The 17,911-nt window shown below is 43.0% G+C and overlaps 1 protein-coding gene across 2 annotated transcripts in view; it reads left to right on the plus strand.

The window, feature by feature from the left end:
• The window catches only part of PSAP (prosaposin), a 36,689-nt gene extending 19,464 nt beyond the window's left edge, over positions 1-17,225 (plus strand). For both annotated transcript variants that reach the window (XM_077821894.1, XM_077821893.1), the window contains exons 6-14: positions 211-354; positions 961-1,017; positions 5,216-5,332; positions 7,762-7,863; positions 8,156-8,339; positions 8,550-8,713; positions 12,391-12,471; positions 13,138-13,245; positions 13,948-17,225. In XM_077821894.1, coding sequence (XP_077678020.1) covers positions 211-354; positions 961-1,017; positions 5,216-5,332; positions 7,762-7,863; positions 8,156-8,339; positions 8,550-8,713; positions 12,391-12,471; positions 13,138-13,245; positions 13,948-13,983 — 993 coding nt within the window. In that variant the 3' untranslated portion in view covers positions 13,984-17,225. The remainder of the gene's footprint in view (positions 1-210; positions 355-960; positions 1,018-5,215; positions 5,333-7,761; positions 7,864-8,155; positions 8,340-8,549; positions 8,714-12,390; positions 12,472-13,137; positions 13,246-13,947) is intronic.
• The last annotated feature ends 686 nt before the right edge of the window (positions 17,226-17,911 follow it).

The raw sequence follows: 17,911 nt of genomic DNA on the forward strand, positions 1-17,911 counted from the left end.
ACACACAGTGATGACTTACTATTCCTATTCCTGTCAGTTACTCCATTAGCTGAAGTGTATTAGTAGAATTTATGATTTTATAAAGTACTTTCTAGAAGAAGTGTTAAAGTTCTTATCATAGAAGTGGTAATTGATACCAGCAACACAAGTCTGGCAGATATTCCTGCATAACCAGCTTTAAGGTAGCATTTTCCTTTTCTCCCTTTTCAGGGGGCTGGGGATGTGTGCAAAGACTGTGTTCAGCTAGTCACTGATGTTCAGGAAGCTGTGAGGACCAACTCATCCTTTGTGAATTCCTTAATTGCTCATGCCAAGCAGGAGTGTGACCGCTTGGGACCTGCCGCAGCTGACCTGGTAACAAAATAATCTTGTTGGTTGATTAAGGAAATTGTCCATAGTGGAGACATGAAATGGCCTCTGTAAATGTCAGTTTTCAATGGGATTTATATTCGGTAGAAACAAGGTAGATAATGTTAGGTGCAGCTCTTGGATTTAATTTGCTGGCCCAGCACTTACAAACCATAAGCTTTCTGATGCAAAAAAGCTTTACTTCCTTCCTCCTCCCAAAATTAAATCCTCACTAAGGTAAGCATCTTAATGTTTTGAAAAGCCTGGAGGACTGTGGCAAGTAATCTCGGAGCTAATAGCAATTACCAGGTGAGGTAATGCTGCAATAGTAAATATATTTTTCTTTCTTTTAAATAACAAAATGGGGTGATGTACACAAGTCAAGAAATTTTGTTTGACTATGTCCAAAAGTGCCACATTGTGTGCTTACAGTTTCTTGAAAGACAACTGCTTACTTAACATGTGGCAAAATATGCTGGGGACAAATTAATTTTTGTGGGAAACATTGCTTTGGATTTTCCAAGATGTATGTAATCTCACCCTAATGTGGCATTACAGTTGCATGTATGGGTAAAGTGGTTTTGTTTACTAGCCTGTATTTCTCTCCCACAGTGCAAGGACTACATCTCCCAGTATTCAGACTTGGCTATTCAAATGATGATGCACATGGTAAGAGCATATGACCTCAAACCTCCTCTTGGTATAACTTCTGTTTTGTGTAGCTTCCTCTTACATTATTCTGGAGAATGTTAATACCCTAAGCCTGCTAAAGGTCATCAGGACTCCTCCAGATTCATTTTGAAGTGCATAAACCTCATAGCTGATGTCTTGAGATCCTTAATCAAGTCATATTCGTATACTTGGTGACTAAAGTCTGAATTCATTCTTTAGCTGTTTCCCCTATGTATCTGTCTCAGCCATTCTCAGGATACACAGACATCTTTGTTCTTGCAGACCTCAGAGTGCATGTAATAAGTGGCTTTTAAATCTTCCATTGTGTATACTCTTTTTTTCTTCTCTATGCCAAAAATGCTTCTTACAGATACCAGAGCTGGTCCTTCCCAGGGGCCTGACTCGATAACAAAACCTGGTGGTTGGAATGGATGTGGCACATCTACACAGTAGTAAGCATTGTGAGAAGAGTGGGGCTTCAGATAGCTGAAGTTCTAATGCATCTGAGATTGGGGTGTATGCAGTGGAGAAGAAATTTGTTGTTCCATTGATATGGGTATTGTGTACAAAAACACATTTTTGTTTGCAACAGCTTACATAGATAGCACTTTACAAAGAGTGGTAAGCCTTATTATCTCTGTTTTAAAAATAGAGGAACCGAGATACTGGGATGTGTCCAAAGTGATACGTTCACTGGCAAAGTAGATCTCTAAATGGAGCCCATGACTGACTTGAACACTTGGTCTAAGCAATAGACATGCTATCTCGCTTTAAAAAACCTTACTTAAATTGTGTTCAGCGTGTCTCAACAGTATATATCGTGGGCCTCTTATTTTGGAGTTTGTCAGTTAGAAGTGACTTTCAGGAGTTAAGGACACACACACTCTATGCAAGAAAGAAAATTAAAATGCTCATTCCAATTAGAGTTGGCTTCAAATTTTCAATTCAAAATTGGAACATGAATGCATTTAACATTCTGGTTTGCTCAGAGCAGTGTTTACATTTTGTCTAGATGTAGTGTTTCCCAGGGTGCTTTATAAATGTGATAGCTTGAAAAACTCTAATGTGCTACAAGCTATTCTGGAGTGAGCAATTAACTAAATGAAGGGTCGTCCTTGCACCGCCTACCTCATGCGTAGAGGTAGGGGTACTAGCAAGATTTTGTAAACCATATACGCTGCTCAACTGCTTTAATCAAACTGTTATGTCTTTCATTTCTTTTTTTTCTCTGTCTCCAATCTCTATCAACAGCAGGACCAGGTATGTGAGAAACTTGCCTATGGTGTTGCCTTGCTTTTCAGCTATAGGGCTGTAGTTCACCTCTTGCTAATTAGTTGTATATGTGGTGTGACTGCAGTCAGCTTTGACAGATACAAGGGATGTTTGGGGGTGGAGTGAAAAAGAGAAGGGGGAGAGATCGCCAATGAATGGGTCATGGTTCCTGCTTCTGATATCAGCTCTCCATTAAGATTCCAACCTAATGGTGGAACCACCAGTGGAGTGGATTGCTTTTCCTGGGGTAGAGGTGAAGATGCAGGAAAATCTTGATGCTGCCTCTAATCAGTTTCTGGTTTCACTCTTGAGTCTTTGAGCTCTAAGATGAAGTCAGCGCTGTGACTGGTTTTCTTCTACGATAACCTTTATAGGTCAGGGCAGTAGTTGAAGAGAGCCCCAGTATGTGCATTGGGAAGAAGATACGGGGGGCTTTCATATTTCCACTCCAGTGCCTTAGTTTCCTATTTAGAAAAGCCCTGGGGGAGACCTTGTGTCTGTCATGTTTCAACAAGAACATGTTGCATGTATGTGGTGATGCTGTAGCATTAATACCTTGAAACGCTGCTTATAGTGCATGAACCAGGGAACTCGACTAAAAGCAGTGCTGGGCTGACCTGAATCTGTGTAATCTGAAGTGGTGCTCTCTGTCTGAGGTATTGCTTCTACCTGTGCATGGAGGTCTTGTGGGCGAGGGGCACGATAAATAAAACTGTATGGCATTGAAGCAGTAAACCTCCCTTGTCTGAGGTTGTTTGACTTGTTAGAGGATAGAGATGGCAAAACACTTTATCTCCCTTTCTATGACTACTTGATAGTCAGACTGCCCATGTAGTGGGGAGAAGAGGGGCAGTCTGTGAGTGTGACCACATCTGCTTTTTCTGCTAGCCTATAGTGCTGACGAGAGTTTGCCAAAAACCTATTTGGAAACACAACCCTCTCACTTAGTATCCTATGCTGTTGTAAGTACTCTGTTTTCACTGTGTTGGCATGAGGCATCCTATTTGAACAATTGTTCCCTGTTTCACATGTCTGGCCTTAGTAGTACCACCAGTTTCAAAGGACTTCTAGTGACATCTGTGGGTGTCAAACAGGAAATTAGCTTATAAAAACGTCCCGTTCTAAAGGGGGAAAATATTTTGGGCATGTTTCTAAACGCTTTTATGGCATCATAAAGTGAGCTTACGGCTATGAGTGTTCGAGTGCTGCAGGTTGTAGGGTCCTGGGTTCTACTAAAGTTTAGATAGCACTTCCTCCGACCCTTCTCTAGTCCTCTCTTCTCCATACACAGAATGGAGCAAACAGTAGTAAACCTAACTTGGGAGAAGAGTGGAGCAGGAAGTGTCTTAGTTCAGAGAATAAACTAGTCTTGAATTTCAGCCCAGATCATTATGGACATCGGCCTAAGAGGCCCCTCCATCCTTCTTCCCCTCTCATCTCACTGCTCCCTCCCCCAACCCTTCACAAACTCTTCTTTCTGGATTCCAGGTATGTGGGAAATGCCCATGAAGGGTGTGGGTGGGAGAGAATGCAGTCCCTTTTACACAGTAAGCTCTCCAGTTCTGGTGTATATTGGTTCATTGCCTGTGGTGGGTAGAACTCCAGTCTTGCTGACTTGTTCTCCACCAGTGGTGGTCTGAGCACAAAGATCACAGAATCAGCTAAACTATGTTCATTCACTTGGTTACTGTCATGTAGGCGCAAGTTCTTAAGCAGGCAGCATCACTTTGAAATTTAATCAGTGTAAAGAAAAAATGTTGTCCTTTATTGCTTTGTGAAGAATCAACACAAATGGGATGTTGGTAAGAGTGTAAAATGCACAAAATAAACAGAAGAAATTCCCCCCTCTAATCTTTGGTGTAGGAATATTAAGTGTCCACTATAATACCTAATTAACGTTTAGGTAGGGGAGTTGTTGGTGTACCCATTTGAATACCTTTGCTGCCCTGTGCTGCAGCCAGATTGGAGCAGATTGCTGTAATCCATTCACCATCATAGGGATTGCTGAGCTGGAATAGTTGCACTGTTGCAAAGAGCTGTAGCAGAATGCCTCTTGTACCACAGGGAGGGGCTCAATACCAGAACCTACATTTGCAGAGCCATGTTTGCCAAGGATCAAGAGCTTTTGCTTCTATTTGGTTTGCTCCTTCCTCTTTATGATTTGATTAGTAACTTGGGTTTTAGAGTATAAATCTTGCAGATACTCAAAGCATTATGTACAAATAACTGGTTTCTGCCTCACTTTTTTGTGTTTTGCATTTCTTGATAAATTAGAGAAGCATGGGCTACGTTCCCTGCTACTGTAGGGATAGTATGTTATAACTGCATAAAAGTGATCTTGTTGGAAGCATCTCTTCATGCCAACACTTTATTTACAGAATTAATCACATAACACGGCATCTAGTGAAAGTAACAGATACTTTTTACAGAAAATAGTTGATTTTCCTGGATGTCAATCAATATTGAACTTCCCAGCATTTCTTGGATCTTGCACAAACTCTAGAGTCCAGATAAAATATGTTCTTCGCTCAAACCTTCATAAGATTAATGGGAAAATAACAGAATATCCTCTCTACTGTGGTCACATTGGCAACTGAAGATGATGCATGTCTTCTTAAGGGGTTGGTCATTTGAAAATGCCTAAGAACGAGCCCTAAATCACCAGTAGTTTCAGATTAAAAATTACTAAGCCTGATCAGTTTGTCCTGACTATAACAGTAATGGCCAAAACTTTCATTTCCTTCCACAGTACTTGAATTTTGAGAACAATCTTCTTGCACTTTTAAAGCTCCTTTTGTTGTATTACTGCTTTTTCAATTCTGGCCTATCTTTTTTCCCCCTTTTATGGAGTCTGAGGTTAAATAGAATCTGTGTGGAATCTCTTAAATTCTCTCTTTAGCTGATGTGTCTATCTCTCTCCCAGCAACCAAAGGATATCTGTGTCTTGGTTGGATTCTGTCCTTCCCTGAAATCTGTGCCCCTCCTGACTCTGGTGCCAGCAAAAGTGATGCATGAAGTGAAGATGGAGTCTGTGGAGGAGGTAAGATATGGCTTTCAACACCACCTGCTGCTTTTTTTGTAAAAGGACCAAGGCTACTTGAGCTAGATGATGAAGTAAAGCTATATAGATGAATGCAGACTTTCAGATTTCCATTTCAGTGCACAGAATAACGCACTAGCATATTAAAAACTATTCACCGTCACTGGTTAGTGTGTTTAGTTTAAGAAACTGCTTCCTTCTGGAGAGTTGCATTTTGGGGCAGGCACAAAACAAAGCTATGAGGAACCATTTTAATCTTCAGTCAAGTATGAATTGTAGTCCAGTACTAGACGATGGCCAGGACGTCTTTCAGTTGCTCATAGCTCAAATTTTTGAACAACCTTTTTTCAAGCATTATTAGAGGCACTAGGCCTTACTGAGGGCTAAAACTTTGATAAAATTGAAGTTTAGCCTATGTTTGGTGTTGGATGCTTTTGATGTTTTTACCTTTTTAAAAAGACCGTATTCATACATGTAACTCAATCAGCTCAGTTTATCTTTATTTTGTTCAAACTTTCTGAAAATCAGTTCCCCATCACCTTTTGTCTGAGGTGAAGGATGAGAAACTTTAGCCCAAAAGAGAAGTCTTTTCAGATAGTTACAATGCACTGGAAATAGGCAGTTTAAGAAGAATGTCTTTCACAGTAGACTCTCTGGTACAGGAAACTGGAGGATGCTTGTAGCTCAAATTGATTTGGTCCTGAAGATCCTAGTGAGCTTTGTAGCTTTTTAAAAATCAGTGCAGATAATAGAATCCAAGTAATTGGAATGGGGAAAAATCGCCTCAATCAATGGTTCGCAAACTGTGGGTCAGGACCGCATTTTAATGGGGTTGCCTGGACTGGCTTAGACTGCCTGAAGCCCCAGCCCCAGGCTGAAGCCTGAGGTCCTCAGCCCTGGTTGGCAGGGCTCAGGTTATAGCCCTCCTGCCCATGCCTGCGTCACCCCCCCCACACTGGAGCAGTGGGGCTCTGGCTTTGCCTCCCTCCCTGAAGGGCAGCAGGGCTTGGATCGGCTCAGGCTTTTCTCCCTCCCCCGGTAATGTAGTAATATTTTTGTTGTCAGAAGGGGGATCACAGTGCAACTAAGTTTGAGAACCCCTGCACTAGATAGACGTATATTCCCCTGCCTTTGCAAGTTTGTCCACTAACACTGGATGAAAAGTTTGTGAAAACTGGGCAAGAAGTGACCTTTCCAAGAGCCATTCCTTTCTTTTGAAGACCTTTTTGGGACTTACAAATAGACTTTACATTTCAGTTCACCCATGGCTCTTTGTCCATACTAGCTCCATCATATGCAACTCACTTTCCAGCAATTTACAGTGATAATTAGTGTTAACTTCCATTTGTAGTGATTTACTTTGTCAGCTCATGAGTCAACAGTACGCCCTTGTTGCCAAGAAGGCTAACAGCATTTTGGGCTGTATAAGTAGGGGCATTGCCAGCAGATCGAGGGACGTGATCCTTCCTCTCTATTCAACACTGGTGAGGCCTCATCTGGAGTACTGTGTCCAGTTTTGGGCCCCATGCTACAAGAAGGATGTGGAAAAATTGGAAAGCCTCCAGTGGAGGGCAGCAAAAACAATTAGGGGCTGAAACACATGACTTGTGAGGAGAGTCTGAGGGAACTGGGATTGTTTAGTCTGCAGAAGAGAATGAGGGGGGTTTGATAACCTCTTTCAGCTACCTGAAAGGGGGTTCCAAAGAGGATGGATCTAGACCAGGGGTAGGCAACCTATGGCACACATGCCAAAGGCAGCACACGAGCTGACTTTCAGTGGCACTCTCACTGCCTGGGTCCTTGCCATCAGTCCAGGGGGCTCTGCATTTTAACTTTAAATGAAGCTTGTTTAGTTTACATACAATAGTTTAGTTATATATTAGACTTCTAGAAAGAGACCTTCTAAAAATGTTACAATGTATTACTGGCACACGAAACCTTAAATTAGAGTGAATAAATGAAAACTCAGCACACCACTTCTGAAAGGTTGCTGACCCCGATCTAGACAGTTCTCAGTGGTAGCAGATGACAGAACAAGGAGCAATGGTCTCAAGTTGCAGTGGGGGAGGTTTAGGTTGGATATTAGGAAAAACTTTCACTAGGAGGGTGGTGAAGCACTGGAATATGTTACCTAGGGAGGTGGTGGAATCTCCTTCCTTTGAGGTTAAGGTCAGGCTTGACAAAGCCCTGGCTGGGATGATTTAGTTGGGGATTGGTCCTGCTTTGAGCAGGGCGTTGGACTAGATGACCTCCCGAGGTCCCTTCCAACCCTCATATTCTATGATTCTAAGTCTAATGTGGGAAGCAAGCTGTCATGCTGCACCTGAACAAATTTCGTATTTGGTGGGTGGTGATAGTCTTTTCTGGATCCATTTAACTTTAAAATATTGATACCATAATCATCTTTTATAAATATTGCCTTAACTCAGATGCAGAGAAACCTGGTGCAAGCGGAAACCATCTCTGTCTGCGATATATGTGAGACAATAGTGAAAGAGGTGACCAACCTGCTGGAGAACAACAGGACAGAGGTGTGGTTTTGGTCCAAAGGACAACTCTTGTACTGTGACGTTTTGAAATAGAACTTGCTGGAATGATGCAGCTCCTTGCTTGGAGCATGTACCACTGCTGTGTTAGGGGTGGAGGGAGAGCTGATATGTGGTAACTTTGTATTGCCCTAATAGTACTGTCTGGGTTCCTCATGCTCCTGGAACAGTGAGATCTGTCCCCCTCCTAAGTGGGATCAAGGGCATAAATGGGTACTAATGGGATTGATTCCATGCATTCTTCCTTCTCCCCATGTCTCCCACTCCCTCATTCCAGGAGGAAATAGTGTATGAAATGGAGAAGATCTGCTCTGTGTTCCCTCAAAGTATCAAAGACCAGTGTAAGGACTTTGTGGAAACCTATGGCAAAGCTGTCATTGATATGTTGTTGGAGGCAACTAGTCCCGAAACTGTATGCATCATGCTCAAATGCTGCACAAGCCGCAAGCCTTCTCATGAAGGTAAGCACTGGGTAACCAGTATTGAGTATAAAACACACACTTGTTTAATGTGTGATCAGATTCCCCTGTAGGGACTATTTACCTGGACTTTAATTGTTAGCCTCTTGGCTACTCTTCAGTCTAAGAACTGGACCAGCTGCAAGATAGAGGTTTTCAACATAATCACGCTAACAAAAAATGCTAATTGTCAGTCTCTCTATTTTTGATCAGTGAGAATTGCTCCGGAGCCGTTACAGGCTGGTGGCTTCTGTGACGCATGCAAGCTGGTTGTAGATTACTTAGAGAAGCATCTGGAGACGAATGCTACAGGAGCTGAAATTGAGGCTGTACTTGAAAAAGTCTGTCACTTCCTACCAAAATCTATCCAGGAGGAGGTAAAGTACCTCATGCGAGTAGGGTAAATAGACATAAGTGGTGATTTAGCCATTATGAGGCTAGAAGATCTGAGGGCTAAAATCTATACCCTGTCACCTATCAGAGTGCTTTTTCTCTACCCTGATCCTTTACCCTTCAATAGATTATCCTTTCTGAAACCTAGCTGGGACCAAATACTTGTGCCCTGAGCCTGGATATTAACATCCAAGTCTTCTTAGTGACTTCTTCTGTGCTTGAGATGCCTCCATCTGTGGCAGGTGATATTTGAAGTATTATGGAAGGGCTCATGGGCACTGAGTTTTGGCTTCAGTGGCAGGTCTTTTGAAACTAGCCACAGTACAACTGAGACTCTGGAGTGAGTGTGTGTGGTTCTAAATTGCCCCAAATTGGCAGCCTGATCCTTGTTGGGATTTCTCTGATGCTTGGTTCAAAGGATATAAGCTTCCTTTTTGTTCATAGTAAACTGCATGAGTGAGGAGGAAACTTGATCTCTGGCAGATCAGATGGCAGCACCTGCCTCTGCATGTGTGGCAGCCTGCCTTACAATCAGAGAGAGCAATACAAATTGGATAAATATATAAAACCAACTTGCCTAGCAAAACAGTAGAAAGACAGAATTCACACATTGACTAGTATGAAAATACTGTCCATTGTCATGCTAAAGCAATTATTGATCAGTCAATTGCAGTAAGTATAATGGTCACAGTGAAGGAATTTGTCCCTTTTTCTGGACCGTAAAGGAGCTGGGCGGTTGTCTGCTGTCCCATCCTGAACTGAGCGCAGTTTAAAAAGCCACCTTTTATATTGAGGCACAAGTTGCTGGATTGTTTCTCTATTAGGTTTCTTGGAAACTTGTAATGACTACAGTTTGTGATGCCCCATGTCTGAGGTGGAGGGGTTGGAACAGATCACATGTTAGACTGCTGCAGCCCTTTGGTACAGTTTAGGGGATTAACAAAGTTGTCTTGCTAACTCACAAGCCAGTATACTACAAAGGCAATGTGGTGGTACACAGCTGAAGATATTCTGGTAAACCTTGATTGGGTGGCTGAAGAGTGGTAATGGGCTATAAAAACAAGGAGTCCGATGGCACCTTAGACTAACAGATTTATTTGGCCATAAGCTTTTGTGGGTGTAAAAAACCCCACTTGCAATGCATAGACCCTGTATTGGATTTGGACTGGTAACCCAACTAAAAGCAGCTATAAGTTGGAGTCACTGGACAGCCTGTAAAGTGAGCTGGTAATCAGCCCATGTCACAATTGGCAATCTTGTTGGAATTCCTCAGCAGAAATCCTAGACTTAATGGTCATGGAGACTGACCGTCTTCTCGGTTTTAAAGATAAAACCCCCTTAGAAGGCTGAGGGGTATTGGTGCAGTGGAGTTTGCCCTGCTGCTGCCTGTGTTCAACCTGTTGAGTTTCCATTTCAGATACTGGCATAATCTCATCAATTTCACTAAACTTCGCTTTTAAAAATGTTGAGTGGACTTCTTTCCTCTCCATAGTGCTGTGATTGTCCTTTGTCTCCTCCACCCCTCTCAGTTCTTTCATGCTTGTGATTGTATTCTAAGCTACTGCTCTTGAGTTTTGGCTTCAGTGGCAGGTCTGATTTGGTGCTCCTTCGAAATAACAGACAGATATCTAATGGCAAACACTATGGATGGTAAAACTTATTGCCTCAGTGAATGCTGTTTGGAGGAGGGGAAGGAGTGTCTTGTAAATTTTTTTTCAATAAATCCCTTCACATATCACAATCTAAGATGACAAATGTTAGTGTAAAAAAAAAAAAAGAGAGAGGGTGGGGGAAGATTTTAAATTAAACCAAAAATAAAGGCCTGTTAATATAACACAAGGACTGTGTTAAAATCACAATTAATAAACAAAAATCAAGCAGAAATTAACACAGTAACATTGGTGTGTCAAATGAGGCCTGATTGGTAGGTAGAATGCCAAAAGGATGGGCTAATCTGCACATCACTCCACATCTGGGTCCTAAAGAAAAAGATTTTGGGAGGAAAACTTGGCTACAGGTGCAAGCATCACCATCCTGGTTGCCTCCGCCACTGTCTCCTGGACCCCCAGCATTTGTTGCTCCAATCCCAAGAGGTGTCCTGCCCAGACCAGGTCAAAGTGAGGGACCAGATCACGTTGCTGCCTCCACCAACTGTGGCTGACTCATGAATTCCACCTGGGATGTGACACTTTTGGCTTTGTCTCAGCTACGCTGTTTTTTATCGACAGGGCAGCTTTCGTTGGCAAAACAGTGGAGGTGTACATGCTGAAATGCCGATGTAACTCCCCTGTTATGCCAACATCCTAAAACGACCTCAGTGATAGGCATAGGGCTTATGTCTGTATAGTTAGGGCAACACAGTGCCTGTGTAGACACAATGTTCCCTACATTGGCTGTTAGCAGTGGAACTGACAAGAATGACAGCCCACTGTGAAACTGACAAAGCGGGGCAGCTAGAGTCCAGCAGCCCTCTGTTCCCAATGGGGAGCCCCAGGGTTGCTGGATCCCGCCCCTAGAGGGGGATGTTGGTTGTCTTGTCAATTTTGTGGCTCTGGAGGAGCAGCCAAGCTCCTGGTAAGGAGCTGCCAGCAGAGCTGAGACCAGGCTCCCACACTGCCCCTCTTGGGTCAGTTGAAGCACTCCTGGTGAGGATGCACACCACTGACCCATGGAGGGTAGAGTGCACATCAGCTACTGCAGTAATTAATGCGGTGGCTGTAAATAGGTCAACTTATCTTTGTAATGTAAATGTAACCTTTTGTGTCTTCCCATTGTCCCCATGTATCCTTTTCCTTCCCTGCCTTGTTTCTTCTGTTTCCTATCTCTCTCCTTTTTCCTTCTGTCTAATAAGTCTGGCTTTAGGCCTCTAAACAAAAAAGAAAATGCAATGCCCCAAACAGCCTGATGCTGGTATGAGTTTGTCAGGTCTCAGGGTGACTGATAAGACTGCTGTACGTGTGTCTTTCAGCAGTGAGGCTGAAGGTTAACATCAGAGATACAAGCTGCATTTTCTTTGTTCTTTTCTCTCCCCTTTTGGCTTCGTCTTAAAGGGAGTGGATTGGACTTTAGTCAAGATGGGCTGGAGCTGTTGCTAATTTCTTCCCCTTTCCTCAAAAGGACAGTTATTGCCATCTTGTTCGACTATCGTTTAGAGTACTAAGTGGAGACTTCCTTCTGTAAACTCTCTTCAGCTGAAGGGGAAAGGGAGCAACCAGCAATGTTAAATAAAAGCCTTACTTAATACTTTGCATTTCAAATGGTTTAACCATTTTTCCTTTTCTGTAACTTAAGTTATTTACCATGGTACTAAACAGGCTAAAGCAAGAGTTCTCAAACTGGGGGTTGAGGTTCTTACATTGCTGGGCGGGGGTTGTGAGCTGTCAGCCTCCACCCCAAACCCTGCTTTGCCCCAGCAGTTATAATGGTATTCTATGTAAAAAGTGCTTTTAATTGATAAGGGGTGGTCCTACTTAGAGGCTTGCTATGTGAAAGGGGTCACCAGTACAAAAGTTTGAGAACCATTGGGCTAAAGTCTCTATATCAAACCCCAAATCTTGTTTAACACAACTGAAGGTTACAGTGACAGGGTCTTAACACCTTTAGCCCACATATTCCATCTAAACTAATACAAAATGTCTCAATCACCTGTGTCTTGTTACAGTGTGTTCAGTTTGTGGACCAATATGAGCCGATGCTTCTGACAATCTTGACAGAGATAATGGACCCAACTTTTGTATGCACTGTAAGTAATGCATGCAGCAAACAAAATTTCTGTGTGGAATAAGCTCTTCAAGGCAGGGACTGGGCTGGAGCTTCGTGTGTATGTACACAGTGCCGAGCGTGCACAGGCTCCGCTCTAATACACATAATAAGGATACAATCAGCAGAGTGCACTGGGCCTTGCAAGACTAGTAGTCTGGTCTTTGGCAAGGCTGAAGAAGAGCAGGGGGTTTACAGTATCTCTTTCCTTTGCATAAGTGAAATGATCAGATCTGTATTTCCAAATCTTAAGTACAAGAATTTTGCCTTTAGTGACTGACTCAGACTCTCTCATGTGAGGTCTCCTGCTTCTGGTAGGATCTTGTATATTAAGTCAAGAGACCAGAAAAGGGCATAGAAGCTGAAATTGTCTGTCTGAGACCTGGTGTCCTCTCAAGGGGTGTCTCAAGTCCGTTCATTCAGCTACAGACTGAATTGTCAGTAGCAGTCTGGCACTGCAGGTGTGGAAGCTCCTAGCACTGCCTCTGCTTTGGCTACATCTTTCAACCCTTGTTGGCAACAGTCAGAGCTGTACAGGAGGGACTGAACCATGAGGGAGGAAGTGAGATCACTGAATGTAAATGGATGGAAGGAAGGAGATCACTGAATGTAAATCACTCACCTTTCTCTCCCCTCTTTCACTGCTCAGAAACTAGGAGTCTGTGTGTCGACTAAACAGCATCTCTTAGGGTCAGAAGAATGTGTGTGGGGCCCAGGCTACTGGTGTAAGAACATGGAGACTGCAGCTCAGTGCAATGTAAGTCATTAGGGATTTCCTCTTCAATAACCACTCTGAGGAGGTGCTGCAAAACTAATGCTCAAAGTTGAAGAGAAATACAACAGCTTTTGTTAGAACTCCTACAAATACTACATGCTGGCTTCTGTAATGTCCTTCAAATCTTAAATTCCAGTTTCAGAAAGCAAACAAGTGGGTCCCATTAGACAGGGGTGTCCTGGGATTAATTATAGGCTCTTTCTTACCTGTTGTTGACTTACAGCAGGAATGTTTCCATCACCTTAATTTCCCACCCCCAACCCTTCATATGGTACAAAACAAGCCTTGTATTTAGCCATGTATTCTTTTAGCCAAGGAGGATTTAACATGGCTCCTTAATGGATGGATTCAACTGGCAATAAAAACAGGCGGGAGGAATTGCAGTTAATTGGTGGGGAGTGTTTCCTCTGGCAGGGTGCAATCTCTAGGCCCTGATGAGAAAATGACAATTTCAGCTGCTGATTCAGACGCTTCTGATGTTTGAGTTCCTGTCCTCTCGTCTTTCCTTGTGAAGCCCCTCACAATGAATTTGATTCAATAAAAAGCCATCTTTGCCCACGGAGTCCTGGGTGTTGTGAAGAGGCCACAAGCTGTTCATGCAAGTGCACGTTGGTGGTGGTTTCACTTAAAGCTAGCAAGCTGTCTTTTGCCCTTCTACTATTCCTTTCTCTCTCTCTCTCCTAGGCTGTCGAGCACTGCAAACGTCACGTGTGGAACTAGAAGAAATCTTTAATTCTGAAAATGTGCAGGGTGTTTGTGTGTTTTAAATTGTGGGGTACGGTTGGCGGGAGAGCTGAATCTCCCTGCTCTCCTTGCCTTCTTAACTTCCCAATCCTGAAGTTCCTTTGTTGTCATTCTTTTATAGTAGTGCTGCAGAAGGTTCTGATCTGTAACATTGACATAACAGGCTATTTCTGATCATACAGTTTAGTTGATTTTACGCTAAAAATATGCATTATACTGTGGATTTTGACCAGTAGGGTGGAGTATTACAGTCCTGGAAGGAGTGGCATACAGTGAAAGTGAAATGAAGACACAACCTTCTTGTGTCAATTCTAAAAAGGATCGGGATCGTGTCTAAACTCAATGTTTTTGTAGTCACTGGTTGGGAAGACCTCCATATGCTCTCGAGTGCTCTGCATAAACATCTGGCAAGAATATTAAATTGTACAGTAATTGTAAAGAGTTAAATTTTTTCCTTGTGTAGTCTGCAGATGGAACAGTGTTAGGGTAAATAAGTCCACAAATCCCTTGGGCTGGAATTTTCAAAGCTTTATAGTATGTAAAGAATATGTGCCTAAGATATTTAGAGGGGTGTGTGTGTAAGGTCTTTGTGTGGGATGGGGCAGCTTTTGTGTTGAGCTCATGGCCAAGGTTTAAAGATGTGATCCAGTGTAAATAGATCGTTGATTTCAGTAGACTTGGGGCCTGATCCAAACAAGTTGTGGGAGTGGGATGGGTCACATAAAAGGCTTTATGAAGTGAAAAGTTAGAAATCCCAGAGCATGCCTGGGCAGTGGGTTCTCCTTGGACCTGGCCAGTGCTAAAGAGACTACCTGTGGGGAATTTCAAATATATCTTATGATCTGTTGGGGGAGGGTTAATGTGAGACAACAAAAGCAAAGCTGTGTGCTATAAAAGTGAGCTCTAGCTAAAAATGTGTGAGGGAAGAAAAAGAGGAGGGATTGAGGTTAGGTCTCCACACACAAATGCCCTATGGATGAGCAGTGCTCATGTTTGCTTCCTTGGATCCATGATGTGGGCCTTGGTGACCTAAGAAGCTCTCCTCATCTGCTGGGCAACCAGAGGTGTCTGCTCACCTCCATGAAGTCTGGAAATGGTAATGATCTGGGGCATTGTGGTGCCATCACTACCAAGAGGAGGACTTGCTGCCCTACTCAGCACATACGTGTCTGCCTCCTTTGTATCGCCTCCAAGCTGCCTGATGGTGAGGTGCTGGCCCCTGTGTGGGTGGAAAATCCAGACTCTTGGAGCATCCTGGCCAGTTCCTCTGGACCTCATTCTAGAGGATCCAGTCCAGAGGTGTCCCACACCACAGGCAATAGGCAAACATTTAAGGCACGGGTCATCCCACTCCCATTGAAAGACCCTAAACTAGTTTGCTGCTGCTGCTTTTCACCAGCCTCATAGCACCCATATCGAGGTACAAAATGGTCCCAGTAAGCTAAATCAGTGGATCTAGCACATTTTGGTCAAGGGAGTGTATGAAAGAGGACAGTGATTAATCTAAAGGGTGGGAACAGAGTGGCGCAAGGTGTCTTATTTCAGAAGGGCACTGATCTTGTTTTGAGGTTCACCCAGACAGCTGGTGTTAAGATGGTATGTTCTTCAGTGATCCAGGACTCCAGAACAGCCACCAGGCTCCCTCCTTTGCCCAGAGCTGCCACCCACTTTCATCCACCCCTCAATCTGTCAGCATCACCAGTGCTCCAGGAGAAACCCTGCAGGACACCCGTTAATATACAGAAGTGCTCTGCATGTGGAAGGCACACTGAAAATAATAGCTGCTTGTATTAGAGATCTGTTTCTGGCAGCTGTGGTAGCCTGCAAAGGGCGGGGGGAGGCGGGCACAGAAATCCTGTGTTGATGCTGAGCCTATGCAGCAGACCACATCCCTGTCTAGATTCATGCAACACCAAGCCTGGATAATCTCTTAGTACCATATTAGAGCAGTGGTTCTTTGTGGACCAAAGAAATGGGGTCCTTTCTATAGCTTGAGCATTAGAATAATGGAAAAGACATTTCAAGAATGTCAGGGTACATTAAACCCTAGCAAAATGTGGTAATACATTCCTTTATTTGTAACCTTTCATGAGCATTTTTTCGTATTCATTTCTTCAGAGCACATAAACCCAATGGCATACGCTCCCTTAGCACACAGTGAGGAACAAATAGTCACAGAACACCTCAGCCTTCTGTCTTTCTAGAGACTAGAAAACTGTCAAACCATTGGCAAAATCCCACTTACATGGACATCGACTGGCTCCCCAAACTGGCTTTGTACCACACAACTAATTACCAGCTTTGAGTGCATAGTTCCGAACAGAATTTGTTTAAAAAAAGGAGGAAAAAAGAAAGCACCTAAAATAAACGTTAAAAATCTCTGGAGAAGAGAATATGTACGGCTGAGCACATAACTCTCAAAGTAGGCATAGCTAGAACTTTGAAAATTCCAGTTTCCGCTTATTCAGAGAGTTGCCCGTGATTGTCTGCTTGTCTATCTGGGCACTCTTGGGGTGGGAGTGTGGAGTGGAGGGCAGTTCGAGCAGCACACTTCAGGAACAAGCAAACTAATGCTTTTGAGTTAACTTAAAACCACTCAGTTGCAGCTTTACTTTCTCTAGCTGTACGTCCTAGTTGACTGAGATCAGTGATTTTATGTATTTTTTGTTTGTATACAACTCTGGAAGTTCTTATTAAAAAAAAAAAGTTGTACAAATACTAAGCATTTGCAGTTTTTCTCCATGATTGCAGGTTTGTGCAGTGGCTTCTGTCTCATCGGGGGGGTTCCCTACCCAGAACTGGGGGAGAGATGTTTTCAGGAAATAGTGAGCTCTCCTTTAACGGTAGTATCTCTGCCCTAGAATTATAGGATGTGTGATACTGCAACCTTAACTCTTTTAAACTACATGGCATCCTTTTTATTGTGACGGGGGGATAACATGTTTTCTATAGGTGACAAGGTTTTAATTGTCTTGCTTTTTTTGGGAAGCAAATGATTAACATAGTTGCATTTGGTGCAAGGTGAATTGGGAGCTGTTCTGTGCAGTGTTTCAATACTGGTGTTAAGAACTTTTTACTTTTTCTTTCTCCTGTAGAACAATAGCATTGTCTTACTCTAGACTGGAGGAGAAAAACATGCAGTTGCTTTCTGTAGAACATTGTCTTGATTTTGCACTAAAGCTTCTGTAATTAACAATAAAGACTTCCTGAAAACCTAACATCTTTGTGCTTTTTTGCTTTCCTAGTACATAGTAGTTCCTGAAATCTTTTACTGGCTTTGGTCTGTTGATGATCCAAACATTGTGCATGTTCTTCTGCTGGAAGTTCCCAGGAGGGCCTGAATTTAGAGATCAGATCTTCACATATGCCCCTAAGGGTTAGATGTCTTGCTAGAGCTCCCTTAGCATGTACTCCCCTTCATGCAATAGCTTCTCACAAAACTGTTGGAACATAGAACAGCATTGACTTTTTGATGGGGTTTCCATGCTTGTCAGAAGAAGGATACATATCGACCTATTTGAGTGATCTCATGGTTTAGAGATCAAAGTTTTCTTGTGACCTTATGTGGAACACAAGGCCTGTGGAATGGGAATTTATGCACTGTGAGTGGAGGAATTCAGTGTGGCTGGACTCTGTTTCAAGTGATTACCTAATACCTTAGACCTTAAAGCCACTGAGGCTGGTTCTTTGGTAACTAAGCATCGTATACTTAGACAACAAAGGATTGAGAGCCATGCAAATTCCACATCTTCCCTGCTGGAGTACCATGTGGCAATACAAAGAAAGGTCACATGGCCATGGTAGCTTAACTATTCCAAGCATATCTACCATGCCAGTGAGCAATCAGACCTGGGGGCATGATGCTTCCTGTTGTGACCTGTGTAGCTGTGCTCTACATCACATC

The sequence above is a fragment of the Eretmochelys imbricata genome, chromosome 7, assembly GCF_965152235.1.
Source record: "Eretmochelys imbricata isolate rEreImb1 chromosome 7, rEreImb1.hap1, whole genome shotgun sequence".
Lineage (NCBI taxonomy): Eukaryota > Metazoa > Chordata > Testudines > Cheloniidae > Eretmochelys > Eretmochelys imbricata.